A 19,732-nucleotide genomic window follows, 5' to 3' on the forward strand; every position below is an offset into this window, starting at 1 on the left:
GAATGAGTTGCTCATCTTTTGAGTAAGTTAACCAAACAAATTTATTTGTGCCCGTAAAGCTGAGAACTTTGTTCTTGATTTACCAAACTGTTGGCATCATTTGGTAAGCAGCCAAATCTAGGAAGATTTTGTGTTGCCATAGGGATAAGTCAGAGGCCAATGTGAAATCTTTTATTTTTAATGAAGTAGGATAAAAGGCTAAAATATTTCAATTTGTGTTTTGAAGAAAATGAAAGTTTTGGATCACTTGAAAGACAGTTGATATGTCCAAGTAATGATGAACTTGTAATTTCAGTACTTTGGGGATGATGAGACAGGGTCTCACTATGTAGCCAGAGTTAACTTTGAACTCCTGGTATGTCCCACCATGTCCCAGCAGGACAGGACTGCTTCTAGTGAAAATGAAAATCTGCTAGTAACCCAAACAGATTATTTCATACTTCATTAACAAAAGAGTAGGTATCCCTATACTAATCTCAATCCATTATAGTGGTAAGTAATTTTTAAAAATCTTCCAAGACTAGTCTTTTAATCATGTTAAAATTAGGAGTGTAAGGCCCTTAGGTTACATGAAAAGTTGAAGGTAGTCAGTAGTAGTTAGATTTTCTATTACTGTCTTTTGTTCTCATTTCTCTATCTAATGTAATTAGTTTCGAAAACCTCAGGTCTGCCAGAGTCTCCCAGGGTCTAAATTAAGAGGTGGTTTTCTTGAAACAAAAGAGTGTGGATTATATACTCAGCTAACTCAGATGGCAGAAAATGAAACTAGTCGTTTTAGGGCTTTGGAGACTTGTGTTTACAGTCAGAGGGGAAAGACGAGAGTTAGAGTATGAACTGGCCATAATGATATCCACATCCGGTAACCAGCACCGGCTTGGTTAACTATAGGTCTTTGGACCCCCTTCAAGGAACATGAAGTTCAGTTCCTTCTTCTGTAAAGTGAAGGAACTTTATACTTAAGATGCTAATATTCTATGAACTCATAACTTTTTCAATTGAAAAGTACATTTCAAAACAATCTCCCAGGGTTCAGTGAGAGGGCTTGGCATTTGCTCCTAAGCCTGACTACCGAATTTTGATCCCCAAGACACATATGGTGGGAGGAGCCAACTAGAGCTGACCTTTGCAGCACACCACACATCCAAAATTGTTTTTAAGAAAATCCGCCTTTCTCCCATCTTCAAGCCGTCCGTCTCCTTTACTCCAGCCATCATTTCCTTTGCCTTGCAGAAGCTTTTTAACTCAATTGAACCCCTTTTGTCAATTCTTGCTAATTTCCTGGGTTATTGAAAACCTATTCTGAAAGTTCTGTGTATCTTGAAGTGTTTTCCATATGATTTCTTCTAGCATGCTGATCTTTCATCGCTCATTAAGGGCTTTGACAGCTTGAGTTGATTTTTATAGACTATAGAAAGGGTCTAGTTTCAACCTTCTACATGTGGCTAGCTTGTCTTCATAGACCCATTTGTGGAGGAGGTGTCTTCTGTCTAGTTTATGCTTTGGGTACCATTGTCAAGAATTGGAGTGTATTTCCGAGTCCTCTTATGTGGTCTCCGTGACTGTTTCTGTGACTGTGCAGTGCTGGTTTGTTACCATGGCTTCCTAAATCAGGTGTCATGCTGCTTCCAGCATTGCTCCTTTGCTCGGAATTGCTTTGGCTCTTCAGAGTCTTTTGTGCTTCTACTTGAATTTCATGTTTCTTTTTTCTAGTTCTGTGAAGAATGTTTTTTGGAATTTTGATGGTATTTGATATAATTTGATATGAACTCAAAAAGTTAAGCACTGGAACATAAATTTAAAAATCTGTTTTCAGTAAAAAGAAAAAATAATCAGTACATGAGCAAGTGAATTAAAAAAAATAATTCTCAAATGAAGTACAAGTAGCCAATAAAAACACGGTGAGGGTAACACCTCAATTCCTTGACTGTAAAGGAAATCAAATTAAAACCACACCAAGATTCCATCTCAGTTCAGACAGAATGACTACCATTAAGAAAACAAAAATACTTTCAAGATTGCAAGGGTAAACCGAACCCTGATATCAATACTATTGAAACAATGTGGAAATTCCACAAAAACTAAACATAAAGGCAAGTAAGATGGCTCAGCAGTTGTCATGTGTTTGATGACCAGAGTTCCATCCCTGGGACCCACCTAAACGTGGAAAGAGAAACCCGTGTTCCACTAAAATTTTCCTTTTGCCTTCGAACATGTGCCATGGCCTACATTCCTCCCCTCACAAATCATACACACACACACACACACACACACACACACACACACACCATTAACTTCATTAAAACCAAGAATGGCTACTACATGATCCTGTTATATACTCCTGAGCATATGCAGAGGACTCAGAATTAGCATACAGTAGAAATATCTGCACATTCATAGTTTATATAATAACTAAACTATAAAATCAGCCTAGAGACCCACTGGTGGATAGATGGGTAAAGAAAATATGCATGTGTATATTTGTGGGAGATTCTTTAACCACAAAAAAGTTAAATTGTCATTTCTAAGAAAGTAGATATGGAACAATAGAAATAAATCACTTTTAGTGAGATCAGCTAGACTCTGAATGGCCAGAGTTTTTGGTAAGGGGGTTAGTATGGCCAAAGTACTTTGTGTAGGTGTATGAACACATCATGACAAAATCCATCACTTTGTGCAAATAATGTGCACTAATATTGTTAATTTTAACAAGTTTTAATTGGCACAGAATTGCACCAGTTTTCTGCCTCTCTTTCCTCACTTTGGCCCTCCAGTGCCTGCCTTCCAACCCTCCCATGTGTCCCACATTTTCAAGCTGACAGTGTTCTGCATTTGATTATTATTGTCAAATACATATATGTGAGTGTGTGTATATATACAAATATATAAATATAACTTGCTGAGTCTGTTTTTGTTGTTTGTGTATATGTGGTTTCAGGTGCTCATCCCTGAGGGGGCTAATTTTCCTTCTCCCAGCAATCATTAGTAACATTTTAAAGGCAGCTGGAGAGAGGTCCTGAATGCATGCTACTCTTCCAGAGGGAACCTAAATTCCTCATCAGATGGTTCATAATCACCAGTAACTCCAACCTCATGGGACTCTAATGCCTCTGTCCTCTGCAGACACCAGCACCAGCATGGGTATGCACTCCCCTGCTCCCCCTCCACAAAATACATATTTAAGGTAATAATCATTTTTAAAAATAAAATACATTTTAAGAACTTAACTTTCCCCTTAAGGAAAAAATATTGACTTACTTTACTCATTACCAGAAAAGTGCAATTATTTTTATTACTTTTGTTTATTTATAATCAAAATACTCGAGAGAACAACTTAAAGGATTTAGTCTAGTTCACTCTTTCAGAGGGTTCAGTCCATGGTCACTTGACCCGATGCACCTGTAAAAGACACCATGACAAAGGAAGTGTATAGATTTTTTTTGACTTAATGGCAGACACAAATCAGAGAGAGGAACCTTCAAAGGCACATACCATCAGCTCCACTACATAAAGCTAGGCCCATGTTCAGTAAAGTCACATTTCCCAAAATAGCACCACCAGTTGTGGGTTAAGCACTTGACACACGAACTTTGGGAATCATATCTTATTTTAGCTATAAAAAAATCCTTGTATGATATCATTTACTAAAACTGTGTAAAAGCCTAGGCACTGTGTAAGCTGAGTAAAATGAAAAGATGAATAAGACAAAGTTCTGTGTCTGAAGAGTCCATCATCTGGTGAGAGAGATATCTGGGTAAATCAACAATTGCAATATAGTTCATTAAGTGCTGTGATACAAGTAAGAGTTGAGAACAAAAATTCTCAAGCCTAGCTGGGTGTGGTAGCATATGCTTTTTGTTTTGTTTTAGTTTTTCCTCGGGAGGCAGAGGCAGGTGGATCTCTGTGAGTTCGAGACCAGCCTGGTCTACAAAGGGAGTTCCAGGACAGGCTCCAAAGGTACAGAGAAACCCTGTCTCGAAAAACCACAAAAAAAAAAAAAAGAGATTATTTATTTATTATGTATACAATGTTCTCTGTGTGTATATGCCTGCAGGCCAGAAGAGGGCACCAGACCTCATTACAAATGGTTGTGAGCCACCATGTGGTTGCTGGGAATTGAACTCAGGACCTTTGGAAGAGCTGAGCCATCTCTCCAGCCCCCTGTTTTAGTTTTGAGACAGGGTTTCCCTGTAACTTTGGAGCCTGTACTGGAACTCGCTCTTGTAGACCAGGCTGATCTTTTCAAACTCACAGAGATCCACTGCCTCTTCCTCCCAAGTGCTGGGATTAAAGGCACGTGCCACTATGGCACGGCAGTAGCACAGGTTTTTAATTCCAGCATTCAGGAGGCAGAGAGCAACAGATCTCTTGAGTTCAAGGCCAACTGGTCTACCTGGCGAGTTTCAGGAGAGCCAGGGCTACATAGTGAGACCCTGTCTCAAAAACAAAAACAGAACTCAAACCTGAATGAACATTAGAATTTTCTGAGGATCACACTAAAAATTACATTTGTTTTGCCTTATTTTTCAAAGACTTTGATTTAAATCACCTGGGGAGTGACCACGTGCTATGCTGTTTTTCAGAGCCTTATGGGGAGATCCCAGGACACAGTAAAGATTAAAAGTCACTGAGGTAGAAAAAGATAACAAACTTAGTTTTTTTAGAAAAATGGGAGCTAGCATAGGGATACATACCTTTATTTCAAGTACTACAGAGTCGGAGGCAGGAGGATCTCTGTGAGTTTGAGGACAGCCTGATTTACATAGCAAGTTCCAGGAAAGCCAGGGCTACTTAGCCAGACCCTATCTCTAAATAAATAAATAAATGAAATGAAATGAAAAGAAAGAAAGAAAAGAAAAAGGAGAGATAGTTCTATAGATAAAACACTTGTGCACACAGAGACCCCAGGTCCCAAGAACCCATGTAGAGCCAGATGTGGTAGTGTGTATCTCTGTTCCCAGTATTACCGCAGTAAAGTGGGAAGTGGAGACAGGAGAATTGCCCAGAAGCTCTCACACCAGTGAGTCTTGTCCCTGCAACAGTGATGAATAATACAGCCTGTCTCAAACAAGGTGGAAGTTTGACCTCTGACCTCTACACGTACACCACAGCACATATACACACTCACACGGAGGTGAAAGAAAAATGGGCAGTTGTCAAGAAAACCAGGAGAAAAGTGCCTTTCAGCTTTGTACCTAGAATTCATGATCAATCGGGGGAGCTGCAAGCAGTTCTGTAGCGCTTACTATATAGGCTTGTGAGGAAAAGGGATGCTGTGAAAGGTGAGACTGGAGACCTAGGCAGGAGGCAGAGCAACTATTGTCTGGGAAGGATTTGGACTTCATAATAAAAGTGGTGGGGAGCGACGTGATCTCATTTCTCTTGTAGAAAAAAAATAGTTTCTGTGGTATTGTGAAGGATGGATTAGGGAGCCTGGAAGCAGGAAAGCCAGTCAATAAACTATCGTAACTCAGGCAGAAAAGGAGGCCTAAAGTAAAAATGTAATACCAGGGAGTACAAGGTATTCAAGGACTAGGTAACAAGGAAACAGAACCCACGAAGCAATATGATGTGAGAAAGTAAGATCCATAGAGGATATAGTTTCTTTATTTTTCACCTAAAGCTTACTTGTCAGCAATGAATTAATTATGTCAGGGGTAGAAAATGTCTTTCTGTGAACTTAACTATAACCAATGTGATTTGAATCCAGTCATTTCATCCAAAATTTACCAACATAATTAGAGGCTATTTACAATACCTAATGACTGAAGTTTCAACGCGCTTAGGGACAGAAGTACAACATTTCTCCCCCCCAGATTGGTGGTAGACTGGGAAAACATATCTAAAATAAAGGTTTGAGAGATTTTAATGCACAGAAATGGCTGTACCTAGTCTTTAACTCTGTCCAGAGCAGATGGAGTGAAAGTCTTCTAATCCTTCAGAACTTCAACTGGCACTGACCTCAGAAAAAAGAGCCTTTCTCCTGCATCATCAGACTGACTTTCTCTAGTTCCTCCTTGTTGTTCTGTATAGTTCTTTGATCCTGGGATTCTCTTTAAAAGAGAAGGAGAAGAGCGAGAGGAGAAAAGCTAAAATGAGTGTTTTTGCAAATCTAAACAATAATAAATTAGTTTGCATTTTAAATGCATTGCAGAGCTGGAGTTGCTGCCCATGCTCTAGCTCTTGGCTGCCATGCACAAGGCCATGGTTGGATCATCAGCATGGCAAAAGTAGATCAATAAATGTATAAACAAGGAAATGTACTGCAAAAATCTATATCCATTATCCAAGCCTTTTAACATTAGAGATGTACTTTTTTTTAAATAAAGAAAAACTGTTCTCTCACCATGGTGGGCTCATTTCTGTTGGCTGTTGCTCTCTCTGTAGTTGTACCCATTTTACCTGAAGGAAAACATTTGGAAAATGAGGGCTATTCATATTCATCATGGCATTACTTAATTGTATAACTATAGAAGTAATGATAGCATTGATAAGAATTTTCAAGTTGTTTTATAAAATAACAGTATATTAAATTGGGGTGGTAGGCCTTTTTTCTATAGAAAGCTTATGTCCTACGGTGGAAAACTCATTTGAGAATTACATGTAAATAAAAACGGAGAGTCTACAGAAATGAACCTCTAACATTTTAAAGAAGTGGGATAAACCAAATATATATATATATATATATATATATATATATATATATATATATACACATACTGTACTGTGATAGCCCAGGCATGTATTCCAATGAAGGTGGGGGCTCAGAAAGAAAAAGAAGAGCAGGGAGAATGAGTGATACAGGATGAAATGAGGGGCAAAAAGAGAGAATTATAGGGTATTTCACAGTAGGCATGTCAGGGTTAGGTCTAAACTAGAGGAACTCTGTTAAATTTGAATTTCAGTATACACCAGTAATTTTTAGTACGCGTTCCATGCAAAATTTGAGACACTGATAATAATTATTCATTGCTTAGATGAAGTTCAAATCTGTCTCTTAAAAAAAAAAGAAAGAAAGAAAACATCCTGCTCCTCTCCTGAGCAGGTTGAGTCATTGTCACCCATTAAAACTGTCTTCATAAGGCTGCAGTTTACTTTTTAAATTTTTTACTAAAGTCATAGTTAGAAAAAAGACTGACTTTATTCTTCCTGTCTGAAGTTCTGTGAAATTTTATGGAAAACAAAAGAAATTACAAATTAGTTTCATCACCTTTTAATACCACAAATACAACTTTAATGTTTAGAAGGTTTGGGTTGCCTCAAAGCTTATAGAATATTTAAGAGCAATACTTTTTTTGTGTGTGAAAGATCTAGATTGAGTCAGTTGTGGTTTCTGCCTCTGCCTCCTGAAGTTTTAGCTATCAGGATGAGAAATTAATGAAGTGAAGTGAAGGTAAAAGGTGAGAGGAGGAACTTGCTTTCAGAACAGAGGGTCAGTGAGTAAATAAGTTCTCAGGCACATTCATTTTCCACTTCACTGGGCTTCCATGTCAGTTTACAAATGTAGCACAACATCTACACAGCCTTCAGGTTCTCCTAAGGGGAACCCTCTATTCTCAGAAAGCTCGAAAAATGCTAAGAGCCTGGGCTGTGGGAGAAAAAAACCGTCACAATCAAATAGTTTATCCCAGCTATTTTATCGCTGAAGACAAATCCTTAATTCTTTAAACACCAGCGGGTGTGATAGGAAGTTCATCTGAATTTATAGATTACTTAGTACCTGTACTTTCTAAGATCGGTGACGGGCAAAGGCCACAAACAGCAGTTTTGAGATAGTTCCTGTCAGGCTGTAAGGGCTGACACAAATCCTGAGCCAAATTATAAGAAGCAAACTCCTTCACTTGTGACCTGTCTGGGGAGGGGATGGGGGAAGGAAAGACTTATCCCTGAGTGAAAACAACAGAAACATTTTCTTGGAGAAGATCAGATGCTGCCCAGAGATAAGACTTTGAAGATGCTGAGTCCCAGGCTTCATGGAATTCCCTAAATAGGGATTGCTTGAGCTGTAACAAAGTCTCTAGTATTTGCTAAAAGGCACCATTAACTCAGCCAGGCTGCACACTGAACAGTGGAGGAGGGATTTTTGGCCAAGACCATTGGAGCCAAACTTCCTTCTATTTGGAAATATCTGAAAAGAAAGAACCTGAGCTTGCCTGCATAGCCTAGGAGTTGTGTCCAAAATGGCATCCCACTCTTCCTCTAGGACAAGTTTACGCAATTCAATTCTTTTGAAACCAGAAGAACCAGAACACCCATCCAAAAGGGCTATTAAGTACTTAACCTTCAAATAGTCCTTGTGTAATAGCCCAACCCATTTTTACTTCATTGCCCTAATTGCCTGATTTATTTGTAGCAGAGAGGAAAAAGTGCTCGACAAGAATTATGGAGGAAGTAGGCAATTGCTTTTGTTTTTTTCTTTGTTTGGAATGGGGTGAACTGTAGTTCAGGGAGGAGAATAATAATAGTTAAGACTTGTACAACAGAACACCGAGTTTAATGTTTAATCAAGGCTGCCAGTAATACATCTTGGTGCCACATAGCATGGCACAAAACATCAATAGGTTCTTTTCTTCGTTTTTCATTTGGTACATAAATGTGGCACATTTTGTCCTAAGGGTAATAGAAAGCCAGTCTCTTACAGCATTTCACATTTCCTGAATTACCATTTATTATGGACTTGGCTTAGATGTGGTTGGTGCCACCTACCGGACTAAATATATAATTACAGGCCTCCCAACCCATTTGTAAACACTCTCTAAAAACAGCCTTAGGGAATATTCATTTCTTCATTGGGAGGATGCTGCTATAAATAGCTAAGTTTGGATTCCCATCACAGTTTTCGGGACTGGAAGAGGCATGAGAAATCAAACTTTAACATTGCCATTGTATTGTTCGGGCCAGAATCCAAGCTTTACCTAGGTACACAGAAGCCTGACTTTCAGAGTCATTATAAGGGTTACACAAAGTGAGAAGCTTTAAATGAGCCCTGTTACATGTGATGGCTGCAAATATTAGATACAGAAAAATTGAACTCAACCTGCCCATGTCGTGTAAGATCTACAACACATATATCTATCTGACCCTGGAGCCATGGCTTTTTCCATTAAATTAAAACTTCTCAAAATTTGGTAGTGAAATAATTTTAGGTGACACCTGTAATAAATTTAAGAGGTTGTATAACATGGCTTTAAATCCTGTAATTCACAGTGGGGGAAAGTTTTTTTTTGAAGCAAACTCTTGCCCCAGGCCGGCCTTGCCCTTTTGGGCCTGATGCCTCGCATCCTACATGCTGGGCTTATAAACAGGTGTTTCTGCACCTGGCTCACTTATTTCCTCTCCAATGCACCAGGAGGAAGTTTAAAGTTGGTCCTGGTTTCTTTAAAATGAACTGTCTTGTTAATTTTATTTTCCAATAATGATAAAACAGGTTCCAGGCTTGACCATCTCTCTAGAATTAATTTTTTGTTTCGTTATTATTAAATTTACTCGTGAAAACGACATTGTTTTGTCATTTAGTGACACAAATTTTGTGCCTGTTCATGGAAGCTCACGCCTGTAATACTGGCTCTTAGGAGGCTGACGGAGAAAAACCACTGTGAGCCTGAGGACAGCATGGGCTATATAGTAATTTCCAGGCCAGCAGGGCTACAGAGTGACATCCTGCTCTGTTTTGTTTTTGAACTTTTTTTTTCAAGAAATGCATGTATGAAAATGAAATCAACCTGAGTAACAAAAATGAAGAAATAAAAAGCAACAGTTAAAAGAAGTTGAGAAACAGTAATACTACCACATTACTTTCCCACTCTTGATAAAAATACATTTATTTAACAATTCTCTCATTGTCCGTTTGTTTTCTGTTGTTGTGAGAAACATTCTAATCAAAAGCAACTTGGGGGAAGGAAGGGTTTATTTGGCTGACAAGTCCCAACCACAGTCTATCATGAAGGGAAGTCAGGACAGGAGTTCAGGGCAAGAACCTGGAGTCAGGGATGAAAGCAGAGACCATGGAAGGCTGTTGCTTACTGGCTTGTTCTGCCCACTTTCTGATGTAACCCAAAACTCTCTATCTATGGATAGTGCTATCCACAGAGACTGGGCCTTCCCAAATCAATCATTAATCGAGGCTCCAAAAGACTTCAGGCCAATCTGATGGAGACATTTTTCTCAGTTGAAGTTTTCTTCTCCCAGATGACCCTAACTTGTGTCAAGTTGACAAAAAACTAATCACCGTAAGAACTAGCACTTCTGGGTTTCTTATAATAAAAAATAGAGATTATAAATAAATCAACATAACCAAAATCTATGATTGTTAGATTTCAGATCCATTTCGGCTCAAACCAAAGGATTCTGAATATGTGTAGACATCTAGTCTCTGCTCAGTGAATACAGAGTAAATCTTGGGACTGCTGGATGGATCCTGCCTGTGGCTGCGGTGATACGTGGTGACTGAGCATTGTAGAACCCTACATGTCATTTGTTAGAATGAAAGAGAAAGTACGGATCTGTGGGCTGCCCCAGTTCAAACTGATCGTGTGTTCTGTGAGTGTGTAGAGGAGTTTCCTGAGGCACGCAGCTTGAATGGAATCACTAATGGAAGATTGACTTATATCTGAAATTTAAAGAACTGTTTCCTTACTATGTGGATCCCTTGAGGTGATCTTTGGCTAATTTTTAATGACTTAAAACACAGCTGTCTGTTTTCCTCATACTTCTTGTCTTTTGAAATTTCCATATTAATGACTTACTGCCTCCAGGCTCTTTTTTTCCAACTTCCTGTTGTCCAGTTCTTCTCAAAATATAAGTAGAAAGAAAAAGAGTGTGGAACTCTGCCTGGGGACGTGCAGTCCATCAGTTTTCTAGGTTTTCCAGATTTTACCTATTGAAGAAGATAGAATGTGCTGTGTGCCTGAACCAACTTGCTGCATTCTATTAAAAATTTTCACAATAATGACTTGTTAACTATTGTATCAAGGAGCAGATAAGACACAGTCTAGGGATTTAGATTCTGGATTCATGAAAATATTATTGAGGATATTGACAACCAACATTGTATAGGAAGTCTTGTCCCCTTTGTGGAGGCCTGTGGGAGATATTGCTCTCAGGTCTTAGTACCATGAAAATCTGTATTTGTCCTAATCAACTGGTTTGCTGTCACTTCATGAACACTGACAATCATGTTTTCTGGCAAATTCAGAAACAAATTTATAACCTACCTCTACTAACTAAATAGCATTTCTATCCTACATTATCATGTTCTGACAGAACTTCCTTTTCCTTTGACTTGCTTATCTATTTATTTAATCATATGTGTTGTGTGTTATTTTTATAAGACATTCAAGTCCTTTATGGACTAAGACCAAGAAGAAATTAGATACATACATACAGACAGACAGACAGATACTGGAAAAGCATTGCTACTCTTGGGTAGGATTTCTCATGCATGTCTCTTCTCAAAAATAAGACTTCAGATTAATAGATCCTTGAAAATTTAAGGATATTTTCCCTACCCATCATAGCCATTATTTTATTTTGTATGAAATATTATGATTTCCAATGATATTATAACATCTTTAGGGGAAATCACTGTCATTCCCAGAAATACATCTGAATTAGTGAACTCGGAATCTTTGCCTACTATCTCCTTCACGTTTGCTTTGAAGTAGCAGTATATCCAATATGACTTACAAGACCAGTTCTAGTTCTTAGGATAGGGGAAAAGGTGAAAGGAACATAAGTATTTTTGAATGTCAACAGTTATTGGTGTAGGAGGGTCTTCTTTCTATGTGTTGCTAATGGCTCGGTGCTCTCTGCCTGGGCAGGCTGCAGAATCAGGTTTACTAGGCGTGCACAAGCAGGAGAGCATAGAGGATTTCTGCTGCCATACAGAGAGATGTTTCCAGGCTATGCAGTGCACTGCCTGGCAGATTTGGCTGTAACTCAGATAAAAAGCTCATTCTCAGAGTTAAAGTGCTGAGTGTGGCTCCTACCTAGTGGCCTCAGAGCTAGTAGAAATGATATGTTCACCATTTTGAAACTGGAGAGAGGTGGAGCTAACATCCAGAGCAGCCTACCACTAAGTAGCCCAGAGGCACAACTGACTCAGAGGCACAAGCGACTCCACCATGTTGGACTGGGTGGGGCAAGCAGGCAGTACATGTATTTGACCTGGGATTGTCACAGCTTAGATTCTTAAGAGCTTAGCATTTTAAAAGCTCTTCAAGACAGTAGAGAATTAAAGACAATGCAATAGGACAGGTTCAGACATAAAAGACCTCTAAATGGGTCATAGTGTTAGACATACGTAGGCTTGGGAGAGAGAAGAAAAAGAGTATTAAAAAGTCATAAAGTAAAGTTAATGCTTTTTAAAAAAAGGGTAAAGTCTTTAAAGAGACAGAGTACAGATAGTTGTAGATTAAAAAAATAAGCCACGTGAAAATGGAAAATTCACAAAAAGTATGGATTCTCTGCATTATTGTGTTTTCTTTAAATTTTTTGACTGTAAAGGAGCTAAGTACAGAGGCACATCTCATTGTGTGGGCTACTAAGATAAACCAGAATGGATATTATAAAGGTATTATGACTTCAGAATTTGGTTCTAAGGGTATGATGCTTTGGAAAAGAGGTTCTTCTTTTGTTTTCACTGAAGATGAGAACCTGTGGATTGCTTCCAGACCAATAATATGGTTTCATGGTTGCTGTAAATACCCTCAAAAAATTACTTCACTTAACTGCCCACTGAGATAAACCTAGCAGACAGGTTATAACATGAAAGACCTGAATAACAGTGCCCCCATACAGCATGAAGCAGTTTGGAGAGAAAAAACTATGCCCATATTCCCAAATATTGTTTATAAATGTTCTTTTACATTTAAAGGGAGATATGATATAGATATGAATAATTTACATTGTTATAAAATTTGCTTTATTGATATAAATTTAAGGTCAATCCTGTTATATGTATATTTCTGCTCTTGATTAAGGTATTGTGATTGTGTAGATCATTTCAAAATATAATATATAATTAGGAAATATAGGTTGTTAATGGATAATCATCGATAATAGTCAAGCTCGTAGTCATGTTAGATTCTATAGATATATAGAGATATATTTCAGTTAGATAGGCATTCTTTATATCTTTCAAAGACTACAGAATATGGCATCTTAAATGTTTTAATAACTTAGGGTTTTCATGACAATGAGACATGTCTGCTCCTGGCAGCACCAGCTACTTCAAGAGGAAGATGGGCATTGAAGAGACTCTTTATGGAGTTTGCTAGCCATTTGGGCAAGAAACTGCTCTAGCCTGGACTGTTACGTAAACTGAACACAAAGAACCCACAGAGAGAGGACTGTTGACTTTGCCCAAAGGTGAAATGATCCTTCAGGGTTCCTGGTTCATGAAAGAGTCTGTGAGACATTCTGTAGGACACAAAAGAAAGTGACTGAACTATCTTTAAAATTTCCTGCTTCATGGAAATGTCTGCTGGATACTATGGGCCTGTAGGCTGAAGATGGATGCCCCAACAGTACAAAAGAACTTTGGATGACTGTTGAGGCAGTGAGATGTCTCTGTGATTTCTAGAGTTTTGGAAGTTGCTTATAGTGCATTTCCTGTTTACTTAGGTAATATTATATCCTTCTAGAGTCTTTGATGGAGTTGGAGAATAGATAGTTATAGTTTTCCTTAGTTATGATAAAAGATAAAATAGATATAAATATTGTGACTGTAATTCTTGCTTGATAACTGTTTTGTTATATGTAATTTTACTATGTTAAAATAAAAGCCTTTCTTTTTGTTTAAACAGAAAAAGGGAAATGGTGTAGGAGGGTCTTTTATCTATGTATTGCTTTCATTGGTCAAATAAAGAAACCACCTTGGCCTTTTGATAGGGCAGAAGTTAGATAGGCGGGGAAGAAAGAACTGGGTACTGGGAGGAAGAAGGCAGTGTGGCAGATGCCATGGCTCTCCTCTCTGAGATGGATGCTGCTTAGACTCATGCTGGTAAGCCACAGTCAAGTGGCAATACACTAATGGAGATGGGTTAAACAAAATATGTGAGAGTTAGCCAATAAGAGGTTAGAACTAATGGGCCAGGCAGTAATTTAATTAATACAATTTCCGTGTGGTTATTTTGGGGGCTAAGCTAGCTAGGTGGCCGGGAGCCGGGCAGGACGTAGCCTGCTCCTGCTCCTCTTACTAAAAGTTATTGTGTACATATACTAAGGATATGATATATTTATCTTTACAAAGGAAAGCTTAATTTCTTCCACAGAGACTTCTTATCTTAATACAATAGCTCCTGAATACTGCTATTAATGATGATTGTGAAAAAAATGTTTCTACACATTTAACTTATACTGTGTGCTAGGCACAGAGATGATCACTGTTAATTAAGGGACCTTCGGTGTAACAGAAAAAAACAAACCCTCCAGCTATGTACCTCTGATACTCCACCCACCTTGAGGCCTTGGAAGATTCAAAGCTCTTTGCTTTGGCTCAAAATTGTGCTGTAGGTACAGTGATAATTTTAAGTCATTGGCCCTCTGATAGTTCCTTAAGGCTTAAATTCTCAGCTCAATCTCTTTCCATGAGAGCCATTCTGAAAGAGGATGTTTTTCAATACATTCACATAATACTCACTTTTCTAAATTTACTACTACCTGTGTTTTGTTGTACAGATGTTGAAAAACAAGCCCCCGTGTTTTGTCTTTTATTATTTGTTTATTTTTGGTTTCTTAAGACAGGGTTTCTCAGTAACTATGGAGCCCATCCTGGGACTCACTCTGTAGACCAGGCTAGCCTTAAATTTACAGAGATCTGTCTGCCTCTGCCTCCCGACTGCTGGGATTAAAGGCGTGTACCACCACTGCCTGCCATGTTTTGTCTTTTAAAGTTAGGAAGATGGTATTTGTTATATTCCCCCAATTTCAAATAGTACAAAATAAAAACATGGGAAGAAGTATTAATTATTCAAGGTAAATCCAGAGATAGGTGACTTCAGTTCTCACCCACAATGCAGTTCTTTTAATATGCAATGGAGGATGTGAGAATTGGCCTTAACAATATAAAGTTAAAAGCTTTTACATTGTCTCAATAAATATATTCCATGTTCAGCCTTGGAAAAGCTTAGTACCTGAAGGATGTTAGGTTGTTTCTCATATTTGACCCATTTTATTTTCTTCTGTTGCTTTTCCTGATGGAAGAAAGACCTTCTGGGTGACAAAGTAAATTGAGATAAAAATTAGTTTTCTCAATATCCTGTAACAATTTATAACAAAATTATAGTATCATAGGTTGGCTGTTAGACTGGTTTTTATTTCACAGTCTTCTTAATTTGACCTCCCCATGCAATGCATTCTCTAAAAGCTAAGAGAGTTCATTTTCTGTGAATGATTTGTTTTGGGAAGATGAGATGCAAATGTAATATCTCTAAATAAATTTCCGTGATAAATTAACAAGTGTTCTGTGTGCATGGAATTGCCATGCTGCTATGGGTTTTCTCATTTTAGGATAGCTAACATGATTTTGCAGAAACCTGTGGTGCTATCTAACATAAATAGTATCCCAAAGATACTACATTGCTTCTAAAGTTTGCATCAGTTTAGGAGCACACCACACCGTAAGCAGATTATTGATTAATTTATCAGTTGCAATAACCACTACTGCTCAGAGTGGTTGTGTGCCTGCCCTCCTTATTGCCTCCACTTTTTATGCTTCTGATATCTCTGGTTCACTCCTGGCCTTCCTAAGTGATATGGGGGTTTCCAGAGCCGGATAGAAAACACGAGAGCTAAAGGGATAGATGATTCCAGATGGGAAAATGAAGTGTCTTGGCAGACTAGAAATCCATATACCCTAAAAGCTCTGATTCCCCAAGTTACCGCTCATTGTTAAAGGGCAGTGCCAGCTGTATGGCATCAGTGACTCTAATATCCTAAGTCCACTCACCTTTCCATCCTTCACGTCTACCTTGGGCTTCGTCAGGAACGTTTTCTGTTGATCATGGAGCTCTTCTGACTCAAATGTCTGTGGAGAGACATTTTGGCAAAGCTTTAAATTAGTGGTAATTAGGAAACCAAGGTTTTTGGTTCCTGCCAGTCAGCAACTTCTCAGGGCTCAAAATGAAAATTATATACCTACCACAGGGGATTAAAAATGATTTCTTAATGTTCCTTATAATAATAACAACTATTAAGTGAATCCATATAATGTAGCACTGACAGCTAAGCTTCTCACCTCATCCCTTACTTTTGCTGCTACATTACAGTCCTTCTTGTTTCATCTTCACAACTCTGGGAACTATTTTTGTTTCCATTTTATCATTGATGGAATTGAGACTTTGAAAGGTTAAGCCACTTGTTAATTGTCATACAGCTAGAGAAGTACATGGAGTTAGAGTTAAAACCAAATCATTTTAGCAACTGTGAACAATTTGAAATGTGAAAAAAAGTTTAATAAAATATTTGTCACAAAGCCGGGCGGTGGTGGCGCACGCCTTTAATCCCAGCACTTGGGAGGCAGAGGCAGGCGGATCTCTGTGAGTTCGAGACCAGCCTGGTCTACAAGAGCTAGTTCCAGGACTGGCTCCAAAATCACAGAGAAACCCTGTCTCGAAAAAACCAAAAAAAAAAAAAAAAAAAAAATTTGTCACAAGTTAAGAAAGAAAGAGAAAGGGGAGGAGGAGGCTGGAAAGGTGGGTACAGACCAATGAAGTCATAGCAGGGAGGGCTGTAAAGGATTTACACGACTGAAACACTTTCAGTGTTTTTAAAAGATCACTCTGTTATGCAATTGGAGCCTGGCTGGAGGCAGAGACGTGACAAACTGAGGATGAGGGGCCAGAGGAATGAGAGGCCCTGTGCATTATCTGTAGGACAATACTTTTGAGAGATCCTTAGGGGCACACCTTGTTCCACAGCAACTCCATTTCCTTCCGAAGCATCTTGTTTTTCTTTTCCTATTAGAAGAGGAAGAACCAAACAAACAAATGTGTTTGTCTGACTGTTAACTAACTTAGAAAAAACAGCTGTTTAATCAAAGGGATTTGTGAACACGGTAAACCACAGAGAAAGACAGTAAATGAACCTAGCATTTCATACAGAAATATACAAGATGATTTTGATGATGATGATGATGATGGTAGTACTGGTGGTTAAGAAGTTATTTCAAACAACAACTTTTTATGGTGGTTGTGAGATGTATCAGAAATAAATTCTTTTTTTTTTTTTTTAGTTTTATTTATTTATTTTTTTTTCTTGCTGATTTTTTTTATTAATTAATTTAATTATTAAAGATTTCTGCCTCTTCCCCGCCACCACCTCCCATTCCCTCCCCCTCCCCCAATCAAGTCTTCCTTCCTCCTCAGCCCAAAGAGCAAGCAGGTTTCTCTGCCCTGTGGGAGGTCCAAGGACCACCCACCTCCATCCAGGTCTATTAAGGTGAGCATCCAAACTACCTGGGCTCCCACAAAGCCATTACGTGCAATAGGATCAAGAACCCATTGCCATTCTTAATGCTTAAGATGCTTTTATACGACAGTCATCTCAGTGCTTAGAGCGTTAACTTCTAATTTTTAAAGATCCTTTATGCATTGACTTCAAAAAGATCCAAGACTCTTTCAAAACAAGCTTTTTTCTTTTAATTTGATAGGTATGTCTAACCCTTTAGAAATGAAAAGTATTAATATGCTTATATTCATTAACCACTAGGTGAAGCTTTCTTTTTTAGGTCAAAAAAGTAGAATCTTGCTAGATAGCTCCTGCTCTTTCCAGCATCCAGTCTGATTTCCTTAGCATCTCCTTGGATTCCCTAGATCAAAGAGATACATGGTTGAAGCATCAGAGGCTAGAGATGAGCATTTGCTATTTCTATGTGTGACAAGGGTGGTCCAAGCAGCTATGCTCTGTAGTATCTACTGCCAACCTCTCACCAGGTTCTGTTTCATCTCCTCGGCTTCCTTAATCAGCGCCATGACTGAAGATTCATCATATCCCCTCCCTTCCATGATCTGCCTCATGATCTGCAGACTAGAAGAAAAGATAGAAGTCATAAAATATGCACGCTCTTTAAAACATAAAACTAATATCTGCAATCAGCCAGGAAGTAGTCTTCCATGGAGGTTCAATGGGCACTAAAATCCTAGGAATCAGAGAGGTCCTTAACATTGAAAGTCTCTGTCACTAGCATGATTCCATTCCTAATTGACATTAGGTTTAGTTGTGTGATCAGTAGTGAATTCTGTGCCCTTTAATAGTCAAGTGTAGGTCTTCAACAATCACTGAAAGTACTTCCCACCCTTTGAAAAGAATGTTTTAGTGTTTGATTTGAGGGAAGGAGTGTTTGGACCTCTGTATAGAAGGAATTATAAACCTTGACATCTTTCAAATTAATTCCAGAATTATTCCCCATCTCACAGATAAGGTAGCTCCACTTCCTTCTACTGCTGTGAGTATCCAGCTCTGATTCATTGTCAAGTCTGACTATGAGAAGGATACTTTAGGCAATCATTAATTTATGTTTGTGTTATTGTCCTTTTTTACTCTCTGGATCTGAATAGAATTTAAGGTGTAGGAAGTCTATATTGCTTGTTTGCTAACAGTTGGTTTTTGACTACTTCTTGCTGGATTTTGTTCTCCTGAAGTCTAAGTTCCTTAAGGGCTTGTGATGATGGTATAGAAAGAAGACAGATCAACTGAAATGGTATTTTTTCTATGATTAGAATGAAACAGAGACTTAGTAGTTTCTAAGAACAATGGCTATTCTAACAAAGATTTAAGATCTCAGATGCCTAGGAATGTCTCCCTGATCCAAAGAGTTCCCATGCTCAGAAAAAAATATCACTCTTCTGCTTGGTATAGAAGGAGCAAGTGTTCATCCTAAAGTAATTCTACCACAAAAATAAGCAAAATTAATCAGTGATCAGCATAGCAATTATGGGCCTATATGATTAAAGGCATTTAACTGTTTCGTGGGTGGTCATAGGAAGAGTAACTGTAGCTTCAGGAGGACCAAATTATACTTATTTTAAAAAATAAAGAATTCCTATATGGCCTACTTTTGTAGTGATACATTCTTTTATATTCTACTGGAATTGAATGTACAAATTTATAAAGAAAAAACAATCAGTGTTTTTTTTTAACTATTTTATTTTACTACTAATCTATGGCGACTGCATTCTCTAGCCTTTCTGTCTTTAGGATACTGAGTAGAGATGCATACCTTCTTTGCTTTTCCTCCAAGTTAGCCATTAGCTTCTGGAATAAGAGAGTGTTCTTATCTTCTAGAGGCTTTAGTATCTCTAGAAGTTCCTGTTTTCTTAACTTTAAGTCTTCATTCAGTTCCTTCAAGTAGCTGTTATCTATTTTAGAATTTCTGTGGGAAGAGGTGCAATAATCTACCTTTAGCTTAGGTAAATAAAGACCCTTTCCCCCCAGGTTGCAGCCATTGACTTCCCCCATGAAAGACTCACTTTTTTGAGGACAAGCAAGATCCTGAAGAGTTTGTGCCACTTGTCATCTTGAAGGGAAATTCCTAACGATAAAGAGGCCCTCTTGAAAATATGTGTCTTCTCTCCCCAGCCAGTTAAGACATCATTTTCTGCTGCTGTTCTTGAAGCTCCTGTTTCATTGGACTGACTTTAGCTACAGCTTGAGGTCACAATAACCCAGACCACAACATCAGCAGAGATTGTAAACAGCGTCAGGACTGCTTGATGGCTGAACATACTGAACTACA

The 19,732-nt window shown here is 38.3% G+C and overlaps 1 protein-coding gene across 1 annotated transcript; it reads right to left on the bottom strand.

Annotated features, from left to right (window-relative positions):
- Positions 1-5,927: 5,927 nt before the first annotated feature.
- Positions 5,928-19,513, bottom strand: Ccdc196 (coiled-coil domain containing 196). The gene is given in 11 exon segments (XM_057783432.1): positions 5,928-6,050; positions 6,344-6,399; positions 14,457-14,579; positions 14,582-14,597; positions 15,132-15,191; positions 15,686-15,770; positions 15,948-16,024; positions 16,905-16,955; positions 17,928-18,024; positions 19,217-19,369; positions 19,467-19,513. Coding segments are annotated over 11 exon segments (888 nt in total).
- Between the last annotated feature and the right edge of the window lie 219 nt (positions 19,514-19,732).

The sequence above is a fragment of the Chionomys nivalis genome, chromosome 10 (genome assembly GCF_950005125.1).
Source record: "Chionomys nivalis chromosome 10, mChiNiv1.1, whole genome shotgun sequence".
Taxonomy (NCBI): domain Eukaryota; kingdom Metazoa; phylum Chordata; class Mammalia; order Rodentia; family Cricetidae; genus Chionomys; species Chionomys nivalis.